Here is a 14114-nt window from a genome sequence, read left to right as displayed (position 1 = left end):
CGTGCTGTGCTCATCCAGGGATGTGGCACTGGAAGGAGGAGGTCTGGGGTGACATTTCCCACCGCCCCAGCTATTTTGTGGGTCCATCAAAATTCCTGTCACCACCGAGGCATTTTGTTTCTGCTCCTTTTTTGTAACAGCCCCGTTCAGGACCAATCTGTCTCCAGCCCAAAATGCACAATCATTTCACTCCATCCCTCATGGAGAAGGGTCTTCAAGGAGCCATCTCATCCCAGAGCTTCCAGGCAGCCGCTCCCTGCTCTGCCAAGCCAAACAGATGGGGTAGGGGGAAACAGGGAAGAAGGACAAGTGTGATCCCGAGGTTTTAATAATCCCTTCTCCTGCCTGAATCATCCCAAATCCCAGTGGAAGGGCAGGCATTTTCCAGATGGTAGGAAATAAACTCTGGGACACGTCCATGCTGAGAACTCATTAGCTCTGCTGGCCGTGCTCCAAGCTCGGTGGCAGTCCTTGTAAACTGGATTTGGACCTGCCCTTTCTTCCTCTCATCTGTTCCCAGGAAATCTCCAGCCCTGTCTTACAAGGACAAGCTGCCCAGCTCGATATTAATTTGATTACGTGTGGCCTTTGCCTCTTGGAGGGGTTGAAGCAGGGGCAGGTGCCTTCCTGCGAACCTGCTGCATGTTAATCCCAGCACCTGGGCTGCCTTCCCAACATCCATCTGCTTCCCGCTCCTTTGATGCAAATTCCATGTGGAGTCTGGGGAGTTGTGGGGGTTTTTTCTGCCTTGCAGGCTGTGAAGGCCCAGCAGTGGACAGGGGAGGAAGGTGTATGTTGGATATACATGAATTGTATCTCATATTCACATACACACAGTGGGATTCCAGCCCCCCCAAACCACAGTGAGGGGGTTCTGCTGCACTTGGTGGCTGCCACTGCCACCTCCCACAGGTGGCCCGGCCTCCAGAGCAATCCCAAGGGTCCAAGTCACCTCCTCCTGCCCCTGAGCCATTGGCTGAGTGACAGGAGAGCCACAGGAGCAGCAGCAGGTCCTGGCAGGGCCGTGCTGCTGGGGGTGTTTCTGGCTCTGTGTGCAGGGTCCTTAGCCCTGCGTGGCTGCAAGATGTCAGACTCATTGAATAAAGTGAATTTGAAATTGAAACATCGAGTAAAAGGCTCTCTGCATTTCTGTTTCTCTCTAAAACCACACCGATTTTCCAGAGCAGAGCTCTCCAAGCCCTCTGACCAGGCCTGGCTTTATAAAGACAGAGGTTTCCACTCCCCATCTCCTGTGGGGGTGACCCAATTCCCTCCGGTCACAGGGAGTCCTGGCACAGCAGGGAAGCAGGGGATGATGATCATGCAGTTTGCAGAAGGCAAAACCTGCAGATGTGGGCTATAAAACAGCGTGGGTTTGGGAAGGGGAACATCCTGGAGATCGTGAAACTTGGAACAGCCGCAGCAGCACGAAAGGGAGCAAGAAATCACTGCCCTGCAGCAGCTCCTGCTTGGCTTTGCAGCTCTGTTGATCCCAAATTGTTCTCCTGGGTTGCAACAAACCCAAAATCCTCCCAAACCCTATTCCCAAATAGGGCTCCCTCCTTCCCTTTCAGGGTTTTCTGTCCTTCCTGAGCTCTCCAGCCTTTCCCTTTGTTGCCCATCCCTGAAGCAGCTGGAGCAGAGCCTTCTGTGCCAGGGGCTGCGGGGTGCTCAGTGCAAAAGGAATAAATCCCATTAAGGGTTTTAATGTTTATGACCAGCAAGATAATAAAAGAATGTAATTTGGGGTAGCTTTATTGCACTTATCATAATGTTTCCCTGAAGCACAGAGATAAAAGTCAGCGGGTAATGTCCATAAGGAGTTTTTATATCTTCCTCTTCATTTTTTTTAGCAATAACCACCTCATTTGAAGACAGGCGTCACTTTACCAACAATGGAAATTTGCTGCAATAACCCCATCCCCAATATTAAATTGTTTCACCACATGGAGATGTTCTCTCCCTGTGTTTATCTTGCAGGGACTTGTATTTGGAGACATCCTGACACATCTTCTCCTCCTTTTCCCCTTTATTTTCTGCCTTTTCATCCTCATTTTACCCCATTCTGCAATGTAAGAAGAAAGGTGGATGATAGACTGAAAAACTAGAATGTCTTTAGCATTTTTACAATTTTTAGCATCTCTACTTCAAATTTGTATTAGGAGCGGATTGGTGTCTGCAAGATACACGTGATATAAAAAACAGGACAACACGCGAAGATGTCTCAAAAGCTGTCATTTTGCTTTCCCCTGCTGAGTCAGTATCATCTCTCATTATTTCCCAAATATTTCCAGCTAAATGATATAGATTACTTTCCCCACTGGTTCTGAAATTGTGCATTTTTTCTGACAGAAAAACACTGCTTCACCACCAACTATGGAGCGCTAATGTGTGCTGGGACAAAAAGCATAGTAACAGAGTTCTATTTCATATATATATATATATATATATATAAAATTAACATTTCTAGGTCTGCTCCAGTGAAACTGGAGGCACAACACTCACTTAAAGTCATCCCTTCAGGGGAGGAGGAGAGACACAGTAATTTACTAATCCCTAACCAGAAGTGTTTTCCCCTTCAATCTTTTCACCTTGAAATCCCCCTTTTATACTCTTTTTGGCCCTCCCCAGTGGAATGGAACAACCACATCTTACAGGTGGGATTCCATGTGAGCCATGGCACACATGGAAGCCATTTGCATCCTCAGAGGTGTCAATGTTAATATGCAAATAGGGCTTAATGAGGGTCTGGGTTAATTGATGGTTGACCAAAGATTTAGAATAAACACTTTAGTCTCCCTCCACGCATTGAGGTGGCAGTAAAGGCTCTGTCTTCGCCAGAGAAGACACCTCTTTATCTCCTTAAACTGACATATTTATAACGTTTATAAGTTTGTCCTGCTCCTCGACGCGGGAGCGAGACCAATGGCTGCCTGAGGGAGGCGGACTACAACTCCCAAGATGCTCCGCGGCCCGGCGGACGCGGCGAGGTTGCGCTGCGCTGAGAACTACAACTCCCATGCTGCACCGCTGCACGCTCTGCGCTCCTATTGGCTGGCGGTACAGTTGGCGCGCTCCCCGCCCTCGGTGGGAGCAGCCCTTTCCGTCTCCATGGCAACGAGCAAACAAATGGCGGCGGCCGGACCTGAGTGGGGACGGGACCGATAGCGGAGTCCCCTCCTCCCCCTCCCTCCTTATCACAGCTCATGGCGGGCGGCCAGGAGAACGGGGGAGAGGGCAGCCTCGGGGAGCGGCTTCCTCCTTCTCATGAGCCGCCGCAGCCCGTCGCTCAGGGGCTCCCCGAGGAGCAGCCCCAGCTCGGCCCGCCTCACCGCAAGGACGAGCAGGAGGAGGACGGCGAAGAGGAAGAGGAGTCAGAGCGCTCAGAGGTTCAGCTCAGGGCTCCCCAGCTACTTGGGGAGGGGTGTGTGCTTGTGAGGGAACTGCCCTTTTCCCCCTCAGTGTAGATGCGGGGGAAAGAAGGGGGAGTGAATAGGGGAACCTCTCATTTCTGCCTTGTTTAGGGTCCCTTCCATCCCCGTGCTGTCCAGGGTACTTCTGGATTGTCCCTCTCTCAGATTATTAATCTGAGATAATCTGATAATTAATTCTCCCCCAGAGAATCAATTAGATTGGAAAAAACTGTGGAGATAGTCAATTCCAGCCATTAACCCAGCACTGCCAAGTCTCCTGGCCATATAAAACTACAGATAAACTGGCACATGTGTGGCCAAATGAAACCCCTTTCCTGTTCAGATTCCCAGCCCTGAGCTTCAACAAACCCCTGGACACAAGTGAATTTTCTCTCCCTGCCCTGCTGGGCTTTAAATCCCAATACCACGAAATACCACCTCATATTTTGCCTCGTGGAAATGCTCTCCCTTGCTCTAACATGTAGGTGCTATCACTTCGATGATTACATTATTTATCTTGGTCCCTAGATTAGCAATTGTCGTGTGGCTGCTCCGAGCTTACAGGAATTTCACAAGCCACTGGCTGATTTTCTCGTTAAACCCACGCACTGGTTCATTAGTGCCATCTGTCAAGCAGCCTCTTTGGCAAAGATTTGTTTTCTCTGAAGAGCAGCACCGGGCTGTTCATGCTGAACCACTGTAAAAGGGCTTCCAACAGAGTCCGGGTTGGGGTGCAGCAGTGGTGTCAGTGCTGACTTGCTGAGATCTTCGCATCCATAACGATGCCCGAAAGAGAGGCTGGGAATAAACCCCCACAGACCGATGTCTGTAGAGCAGGTGTTTGTTTACTGCAGCGCTGGTGGTGAGGGGGATCTTTCCTCCTGACTCACCCACCTTTGTCAAGTGCTGGGGTGTATTCATACAGTAAATTTTGCTTTATGTTGCTATGTCATTACAGCATCATTGCATACCTGGAACTAATTTACATAGCACGATCTCATGGTTATTAAATAATTCTTTGCATTGTGCTTGCACTTCCCCAGTTCAGGGGTCTTGGGGGTCTTTGATGAAGGCTTCTAAAGTCTTCTTCACACTTGAACTTTTCCACTTTGTCTTGGGGGCATGCATAGTTATGGTGCTCTTTGGTCCATCTGGTCTTAACCGGCCTAAATTCTTTGTTTTGTGGCTAATTGGCTTTAGCTTGCCAATTTCTCGTTAGTACTACACTTATCTACCTCTAAAACTATACACCTGGTAAGTTGGTTCGGTTTGTTTTCCTCTCTCTTTTTGTCTATTCCACATTTAAGCAGCTAGCTAACTATATACCAGCCATTACATTGCATAAAAAGTTATTAATATTAGATTATATGGGTATCGACAGTCATGATTCAGGTTATATAAGCATCAGGTTCTAGGTGTGCAAGTTATGATTCAGGCTACATAAGTAAAAGCTATGATTCAGGCTATATAAGTAGAGAAGGCTGTGCTTCAGGTTATATTGATAAAAAGTCATGATTTAGGTTATACTGATATTAGGTTACATAGATTTATAACCCAAGCTAGATAAGCACTTTGTCACTTTGGCTTTTGTAAGTCCGCGTCCGTAATCGATGGGAGCTGCGTGGCTCAATGTCTTGGCAAATGGGTGCTGTGCTTCGACCAGGAGGGAAAAAATTTAAAACCCCAACAAAAACCTGATGAACCTTCTTAAATGTATCGAGCTGGCACGTGGCATGTTTCTGTTTAGCTGTTTTGAGGGCAGCATCCATCATTTCCCCTAACGCCTGCTGCCTCGGTGGGGTGGCGGAGTGTTGAAAGCAGCGTTTGATCGAGGACTTTTATTAAACCCTGTTCCCACTTGAACCCCAGCAGCCTCTGGATTCTACCAAGCGTGGAATTCCCCTTCATAAATCTCCCCTTAGTCCATTCCTCCCCTTTCCTGCTGTTGTATAGGGTCGGTTGGAGAGAGTGTTGAATGAAGACACCGCCGCTGAGGGACTCCACACCTTGGGCTACTCAGCCCCTGGGACTGAATATGTTTATCTTCATCTGACGCTTCCAGTAAGTACAAGCAAAAAGAAACCATCAGTTTAAGGTGTTTCCCTGCACAAATATTTCCTTTTCTTAACAGCAAATAGTTGGCCTAGTAAAAAAAAAAAAGTCACAAGAAAGATTTTTGTCTCTGCCTGCCAATGCTGTTTCATGTATGGGGTTTTTGATCAGACTCAGAGCAGAGGAGATTTTTGGGGTTTTTTTTTTTCCTGTACTAGCAACAGCAGGAAGGTTTTTCCTTATCCAGGTGTGAAAATGTTTCTTCCTGCTTCAGTCAGCTGGAGGGAAAAAGCAGAGGAATGTGTGAAACACCTGAAAATGCTGCGTTCAGGAAGTTAAAAAATGGTTGTGTCTTCTCAAAGATCTCTGCTGTCCCTCCCGTTTCTGTGCAGCTTTGTTTCCCTGGCATTTTTCCTGACTGCAACTCTCTTTTTGTTGTTTCCAAGTCCTTCTTTTGACCTTTTCTCCATTGCTGGCTGCTCTAACATCACTTTCTGTAGGTGTCACCCTGTCTGGAGGGACCTCGGGGCACCTCTCCGATGTCTCCTGCTCCTGTGCGAGCTGAGTTTACACAACCAGTTATTAAAACGATTATTAAAATCCCCTTCCTTTTCCTTTTTCCAGGGTCGTGAGTTGAGTGACATCAGCATTCTCTCTGGATACATTCACCTACAGAAAATGGAGCTTTCCTCCAATAAAATTAATGGTATGGAGTAAATACACCACAAGTTCTTGGGTTGTGAAATCATTTCAGATGAGAAAGGCACTGGAGCACGGAGCTTTAGTGTCACAAAGCCTGGCTGACATTTTAATGGTGTAAAATATTCCAGCTCCACAGAACCAGGCTTGATCTCCTTGGAAATATCCATGGCCCATTAAGACCAGCATATGTTTATCAGTGGCAACATGGAGCTTAAACTCTCAGTTTATTACCCAGAGATAAAATCCCAGCAAATATGTCAAGGTTGAGGCAGAGATTTGACAGAATATTTCAAGTTATGCCTGGTATGGTTTTCCCAGCCTTGAGTTTTCCCTCCTCAAGGGTGACAAAAGGTAAAAAAATTACATTTTTTACCTTTAGAAAGGTGACAAATGGAGACTGGGATAAACTCCATCAGCTGCTCCTTCTCTCTGTGTTTTTGTTTTTTTTTTTTAATTTAACATCAAGTGGAAGAAGCTGTGGTGGGGCAGCCACATCATTTCTTTCGAGTTCCTTTCACTTGAGGTGCTGGAGTCCAATAATAGCAGCACTTTTGTAAAGCAGCTCCTCTCCCTGCTCATTTTAATAAGAAATTTTTTTCCTGTGGAGGCCAGATATGAACAGAGCAGGCATTTTTCCATAGCAACCACTCATTTACTCTTCAGCTGTGGCCTAAATACTTTTCTCCACTAATTGATAACTCAGGACAGAGTGAATCTGTCATTCTAGAGGTGGATAGAATATAAAAACATATTCTTGCTTATAGGCAAATCAATTGACATGATGAGAATTAAATGTAGAACCTGGATATTTATTCTTTGTGGTTTATAAACCATTTTTTTTTTCCTCTAGGAGAAGGAGTTAATAGATCTGATTTCTGCATTTTGGGCATCACTTTCTGAATGTGCAGCTACAAATTGATTCTTAATTGCTCCAGGATGTAATTATCCCATTTTGCCATGATGATCTCTGCATTCAGGCACAGGATTTGACATTTTGTTTCATTTCTAGATCTTTCCTGTATCAGTCACATGCCTTACTTAATGGAGCTGAATGCTTCCAAAAATGAACTGACCACATATTTCAATTTTAAACCACCTAAAAACCTCAGGGTAAGTCTGAAAAAAAAAAAAATTAAGTTTAAATTCAAAGAGATTTTCTGAATCTAAGTTAGATGTTGTGTTTGGGCACAGGCAAAAGTAAATTTTTATTCCTCCTTATTCTTCTTTCTTAGTTCACATTTTAACAGCTTTTCCAACTGTTTGGCTCTGTCTTTTACTTATGCCTTTTATTTATATTTATGTGGATATTTCTGTGTATTTGATTTATGTTTCTTTGTATGGATTTTATTTATGTCTTTTATTTTCTTCCACACTGAACCCCTGTGTGCCACACACAGCAAACTCCCAGCCACAGTAAGTGCTGAAGAAATAACCCCAAACTCCTCTCTTTTTTTTTTTTTTGCCTTTAGGAAGTAGATTTTTCACACAATCGAATCCCAAAAATGCAAGATTTAGCAGCATACCACTCACTCACTAAACTCCTGCTGGATTGTATCCTTTGGGGACTCTTGAATGGGAGAAAAGTTGCTTTTTTTCTTTGTTGTTGCTTCACATAAAAACCTGTTTTCTTTGTATTTTCCCCTTCATGTCAGTTTTGTCCTTAGAACTGAGATTAAATTGTAATTCTGAGGCTGATCTTAATTTACTTAAGCATTCAAAGTGGGCACATCTGGGCAGATTTTCCTGCTAGAGGAACACAAAACCTCCTTTTTGTGTCATGGAGAAGTAAAAGGGGAGATGTCCCACAGTCTCTGCATGGCAGAGGTAATAAATTACATTTAAAAAGGATTTTTAAATACCAGAGCTTAACAGGGAATCACCTTGGAACACTTCAATAAAACAGGAATTTGTTGTTTCATCTTAGGCCCACCTAATTATACAGGACAAGGCTGTTTCACTGCAAAGAATTTTGAAGTAAAGGAAAACTTCCTGGAGTTTTTGAGGGAAGCACACGGAGCAAAGGTTGTTCTGCTCCCCACTTCCTCCCTCATCCCAATTTCTGGAATTAGGAACGCTTTTCTGGCAGAAATCTGCTAATCAGGAACCTGTAAATTGACATTTCAGAGCTGTTTTCCCAATACTTCCCTAAAGATTCCTTCCTGGAGCTTCACGTTGCCCTGCTGCCTTCAAATTGCATCCTGAGAGCTCCCAAACTTTTCCTTTTTTTCTTCAGGAATTGCATCCTGATTCTCTGCTCTCTGAAAAGGAGGAGACAGGAGTAATTTTCTGTCTCTTGCCCATTACCAGCTGATATTAATCCAATGCCTGTTCCACGGGGGAGCAGAAGAAGCATTTGCAGGGCATGCAGGTGACATTATTCCCACATTACAAAGGGTGCAGGTGACACAAATCCTGTCACAAAATGGCACCGAGCCACATTCCTTTTTGCAATTCTAATTCGCCATCACAGAGCAAAAACCCTCCAGCAAAATGAAAAAGGAGGGGGGAAAAAAAGATCAGAGATTTGTATTGTGGGTCTGATCTGTAGGGTTTGATTTGGTTTGGTGCAGCTGCCTTGAATTCCTTCATTTGTCAAAGAAGGTGGTGCTGAAATGGGGACAAAAGTGTTTTCGTGGCCACAGAAGAAGCCCCTGAGACAGAGGAGGATGAGGGCAGGATTGGAAATGCAGAATTCAGAACAGCAAAGTGGCACCAATCCGTGTCAAACACTCCTCACCTAAGACCTGGCAGACAGAACAATCACATTTTTAATCCTAGATGAAAAAAATACTCTCTGAGATACCCTGCAGAAGCAGAAGTGTTTGGCTTGCATTCACACTGACAGTAATTAAGCTTTTCTTACCATTTTTAAGTGAATTATGATGCAGATGATCAAGTCATTATCGCTTTTTGTGTGCACACACGAGCACACCTGACAGGTTTATGTAGGATTTGTAAAGGTTTATAAAGGAATTGTCTGGGAGGAACTGCCCAAACCAGAAAGAGACACAACTTGGACAAAAATATGTGACAATGTAGGATGAAAATACATGACAAAGCTTTCTATTGAATCATTAAGAGGCTAAAATTGATTGTATTATTATTCAGCACTGAGCAATTTGCTGCCTCATGTTGATGCTTGTGGCTTAAACTGTAATTTTTCCTTGTTCAAACTTTTACCTATTCTTGCCTAATTCCAATCACAAAAGAGTCACATCCCTGAAGCAGAGTTTCACCTCATTTTGGGCAGATCCAGAGTCAGGTTCCTCTCACTTCATCCATTTAAAGGAGAAATTTGAGAGGGATTTGTTGTCCAAGGTGCTTTGTTTAAGGAATTTGAGGAGTTCTGTTAATGCTGAAGTTTGCTGAGAGGAATCCTAACTACATGTACTGCTGCTTTTAACTGTAATGTTAATTTAAAAGGCACTTTTTCCTCTCAGGACAGATGGCCAGGGTAGAGAAGATATAATTTAGAGTGAAATAACCCCATAAAGTATCACTGGTTGGTATGACTTGAATAATTTGGGTAAGATGCTCAGAGCAGTGGGATTTAAAATTCCTCAGGATGAAGCTTTTGCTGTCCACACCATAAAATTGGACTCCAGTTGCTAATTCACCACCTAATTACTGCTCAGGTTTTGTGTCCAGTTCTTTTTTTTTTCCTGAAAGCTCTGCATAGATAACGAGATTGAGGAGATCCGAGGGCTGGAGAAGTGTCACAGCCTGGCCCAGCTGGGTTTGTCCCACAACAGACTCACTGCCATCAGGGGCCTGGAGAATTTGCCTATCAGAATCCTCAATCTGGTAAGGAAGAAAGAATCCTGATTGTTTTCCTGCCTGTCTCTTAGCAATATATCAATACCTTAATAAATATGAAGATAATCACATAATTTTTCAGAGATATTTGCAATACTGTACTTTTTTTTCTAATTAATAATACAAAATTTTGCACAGAAACACAACTCAAACCTGTTTTTAATGCAATCCAGCTGCTCTAAAAACAACAGGCTGCTTTTAACAGCTTTTACTTTGTAATAAGAAGTTAAAAATACTTAATGGGACTTTAAAAATAAATCCCAAAAACCCTCATATCTCCTATTTGGCTGCATTAGTTTTAAGCACCCACATAAATATTTGAAGTGAAGTGAATGAATCCCTTATTAGGAATAGAAATATTCTTTTCTAATCCTTTAATAAAAATTTAAAGGTTTTTCTTTTGTTCTGTAGGAATGGGTGTGGAAAATACTGACTCAGATTGGCCCTTGGCTGCTTCAATATTCAGGGAAGGTGTTGACATTTTGCATGTTTTGAATAATATATTCAAAGAGTGTTAATATAATTATGTTTCACATCTGTAATACCTCCAGGAGCTCGCAGTGATTCCCTCAGCAGCGATAAAATGGAATTTGGTCTCATTTTGATTGGAGAAGATTAACCCAGATTGGCCAAATCCCATCTAAATGTTCTGAAAGGAGCTTCTAGGAGTGTGAGGATCTTTTCTCTAAATACTTTGAAGCTCTTTTCTCTAAAAAATTTGAGCCACAGCAAGTCCTTCAACCACTGTGTGCCGGGATTTCCTGGTTTGTTGAAAGGCCTAATGGGAATTCCCTTGGGAATTTGCTCTGTCCAGTGTTGGGAGGTTGTGTTAACAACTAAACCTTATGGATGTCCCTCAGTTTGGTTTTTAGGTGCTGGTATCATTATTGATAACACTGCTTGTCTCTTTTCATTAGCCAAGGAGAGAGTCATGTGGAAGTTATGGAAACAGGCAGATTTTAGTGGAGCATTTTCTTTGGCTAATTAGAATAAAATGCAGGTTTGGGTTTTTTTTTTTTAATTTTTATCCTCTCTCTTCCCAGTGATTCAGCTTTCTCTTCCATTTTCCCTTGAGCTTTTTAGGTTGAAAGTTTGGGAGGAGGAATTCAAAACCTGTAAATTCTGCCTTGCTCTACCAAAAACCCTTTATTCCGCTCAGGTTGGCAAGGAAAAAAATAAAATAAGAAGCACAGCTCGAATGAACTGGACTCTTAGGAATTTTCTGCTTGGAAAAAAAAAAAGAAAGGATCTATCCCCAAATCCCTTTTGTTCCCAGAATTTTCTGGGCACCTCTGGCCCAGCATTTTGCAACTCTGGCTCCGAGCTGTATCCGATTAACCAGAGGCCTAACAAAGCTCAGGAGCAGAGAGGGAGCCTCCATGCTATTAATAACCTAATTAAACATTTAAAAGTCAGGAAAAATGTCAAGGACAGACAACTGGATTAACATTAGAGGCAGCTGGCTTGTTTATTTCAACAGTTCCTAAATATTTATTAATAGGAGATGAGGCTTCCGAGTTTTCAGCACAAGGTGAGGCTGATGGCAAAATAAAACTTTGCAAGGTTATGGAGAAAGAATCCTGTGGAGAGGCCATCTGGGAACGTGTGGGAATCACTGGGACAGGGACGAGCAGGGAATTGCTGTCCCTGCTTGGAGTTTGTGGCAGAAATGAGGCTCTGAATGGTGAGACCCTGAGAAATGAAACCATCCTGAGGCCGGTGAGAAATCAGGGCCTCATTTGAAAGAACCCTTGTTTGAACCAACCCTTGTTGGTTATGAGTTCTCAAAAGTTTGGGTCATTTCACCTGTGAAAGTCTGGAATAACTTACAGGAAAGAAGGGGGTTTTTAAATTATTATTTTCTAATCATTTCTGTGCTGTCACTGACGGTGAATAAAGCCTTCACTTAATGTGCATTAATAGGAACTTACGTATTCCAGAGAGATTTTTGTATCTTATCAGGGAATCATTGAATCATGAAAGGTTTGGGTTGGAAGGGACCTTAAAATCACCCAGTTACAACTTCAACACCTCCCACTGTCCCAGGCTGCTCCAAGCCCCAATGTCCAGCCTGGCCTTGGACATTCCAGGGATCCAGGGGCAGCCACAGCTGCTCTGGGAATTCCATTCCAGCCCCTCCCCACCCTCCCAGCCAGCAATTCCCAATTCCCAATCTCCCATCCAGCCCTGCCCTCTGGCACTGGGAAGCCATTCCCTGGCTCCTGGCCCTCCAGCCCTTGGCCCCAGTCCCTCTGCAGCTCTCCTGGAGCCCCTTTAGGCCCTGCAAGGGGCTCTCAGCTCTCCCTGGATCCTTCTCTTCTCCAGGTGAACACCCCCAACCCTCAGCCTGTCTCCTCTATAGCCTACCTTAATTTTTTTCATTATTTATTCTGCAATCACAAGTGTAAATAGAGCCATGATTGCAGAGGGAAATTCAATGTATTTATGTATATATATTCCATAATTTTCCGTGCGTCTCTGCGTTCTAAATTTTGAGTTGGATGGTGACAGGAGTGTTCTTGGGGCCAGTATCAGCTTTTAAAAATGTTAGAGCTCTTTTTATTGCTGTTGTCTCTTCAAGGTGAGTTGGAGATAAGCTGATCAGCAGAGAGTTGATTCCTTTTTCCAGGAGCTGGAATGTGTCACATCAGGATGTGCATGAGGCTAAATGCATAAAGGCCTGTTTGTGACAGGATTCTCTGTGACAAAGAATCCTCCAATCCAACAAATGACTCTTTTTTTTCCCCTCTCAGGAATGTTGTTTTCCATTGAGTTTTATCTGCAGTTTCTCTGCTTCCATTTTTTCCCTTAGAGTTTTAACCAGATTGAGAAGGTGACTGGGCTGAAGAGCTTGAAAACCCTGCAGAAGGTGGATCTGTCCTGCAATAAAATAAACAGTCTGCAAGGCTTGGAGGAACATGATCTCCTAGAGGTGATCAACCTGGAGGATAACCAGGTACCACGCTCCACACTGAGCTCAGCTTCTCCTAACAACACATAATATTTTAATTTTTTAAAACTCAATTCCTTGAAGGGACCCCAAAAATCATCCAGCCCTGCAAGAAATTAATATTAGAAAAGATCTTTTCCTTTGGTATTTCCCATGTTGATTCCTGGTGTCCTCTCAGCCCTTATTTAATATCTTGGGTGGGTTTATCTTCACTCAGGTGTCCCTTTAGTGCTCTCACACATCAAGAACTCGCAGTGCTCCCCTGGCTGGATCAGACAGGGATGAGTTTGCAGCTTTTCCAGCTTGATTATTCCAGAGGATCTTTACTTACACCACAGCTCTGCTGCTGCCAGCCCTCAGGGGGGGTTCTTAATATCTCTCAGTCCAATTTTATGGCCACAGATTCTTCTGAGCTCTCAGCTGGAAACTCCCTGGAAGGCAGAACTGCAAGAACTCCCTTAAAAAGCAGCTTTTGTCGTGCAGCACAATTTTCTGTACTGGAAGTACAATGGCACCATCCAACTCATTTGAATTTTGAATGCCAAGCCAAATATCCACAATAATTTCGATATGGATCTTCAGCATCCTTAACTGAAAAAAAAAACCAAAAACCAGCCCATCAATTCATGAATCACTTTGACATCAAAGACAGATCTGTGAGGGGAAAAAAAAAAAAAAGAAATCCAAGAAAATAAAAATATAAAGCAGCAGTGGAACATTTTCTGTCATTTCTCCCCACTCACAAGACAGATTTACAGGATTTAATTCAAGTCACTGGGGATTCTTTTTCTCCTTGTGTTTAGGTTGACATTTAAAGGTACCTCAATTGCAGCAGACAGGAAACTCTAATTATTAACATTAATAACACCACTTCCATTGCCCTATTTATTTTCCACTGTTCTTTAATAGCACATAAAAAACTTAATTTTACCTCATCTAAACTTGCCTCTTTGAACGACGTTATTGCAACTGTTTAATGAGTCACCCTTTTTTGAACATTGCCTTCTGAAGAATAATTTAAAGGGGAGTTTTAATTAATTAAAATATGGAGTTACTTCAGCTCAGAACCTCTCAGAATGATTTTAAATTCTTGGTTTTTCAAAAATGGGCACAGTAAGTTTATCTGCAAACCAAGCCTCTTGTAAACATTCCGTGATTTTCAACTGTTGATGGCTGGAATT

The 14114-nt window shown here is 43.3% G+C and overlaps 1 protein-coding gene across 3 annotated transcripts in view; it reads left to right on the top strand.

Moving 5' to 3' along the window:
• Window positions 1–3155: 3155 nt before the first annotated feature.
• Window positions 3156–14114, top strand: part of LRGUK (leucine rich repeats and guanylate kinase domain containing) — a 40783-nt gene continuing 29824 nt past the window's right edge. Inside the window, exons 1-7 of one of the 3 annotated variants that reach the window (XM_069003816.1) lie at window positions 3156–3389; window positions 5367–5474; window positions 6090–6171; window positions 7177–7277; window positions 7637–7718; window positions 9847–9971; window positions 12796–12939. In XM_069003816.1, the coding sequence (XP_068859917.1) occupies window positions 3207–3389; window positions 5367–5474; window positions 6090–6171; window positions 7177–7277; window positions 7637–7718; window positions 9847–9971; window positions 12796–12939 (825 nt within the window). In that variant the 5' untranslated portion in view covers window positions 3156–3206. Of the gene's footprint in view, window positions 3390–5366; window positions 5475–6089; window positions 6172–6655; window positions 6691–6721; window positions 6897–7176; window positions 7278–7636; window positions 7719–9846; window positions 9972–12795; window positions 12940–14114 lie in introns of those variants that run through there. The other 2 variants (XM_069003818.1, XM_069003817.1) reach the window with 2 other exon arrangements.

The sequence above is a fragment of the Aphelocoma coerulescens genome, chromosome 1A (assembly GCF_041296385.1).
Source record: "Aphelocoma coerulescens isolate FSJ_1873_10779 chromosome 1A, UR_Acoe_1.0, whole genome shotgun sequence".
Classification (NCBI taxonomy): Eukaryota; Metazoa; Chordata; class Aves; order Passeriformes; family Corvidae; genus Aphelocoma; species Aphelocoma coerulescens.
The sequence above is the reverse complement of the archived record's forward strand: the minus strand, read 5'-3'. Positions and strand labels throughout refer to the sequence as shown.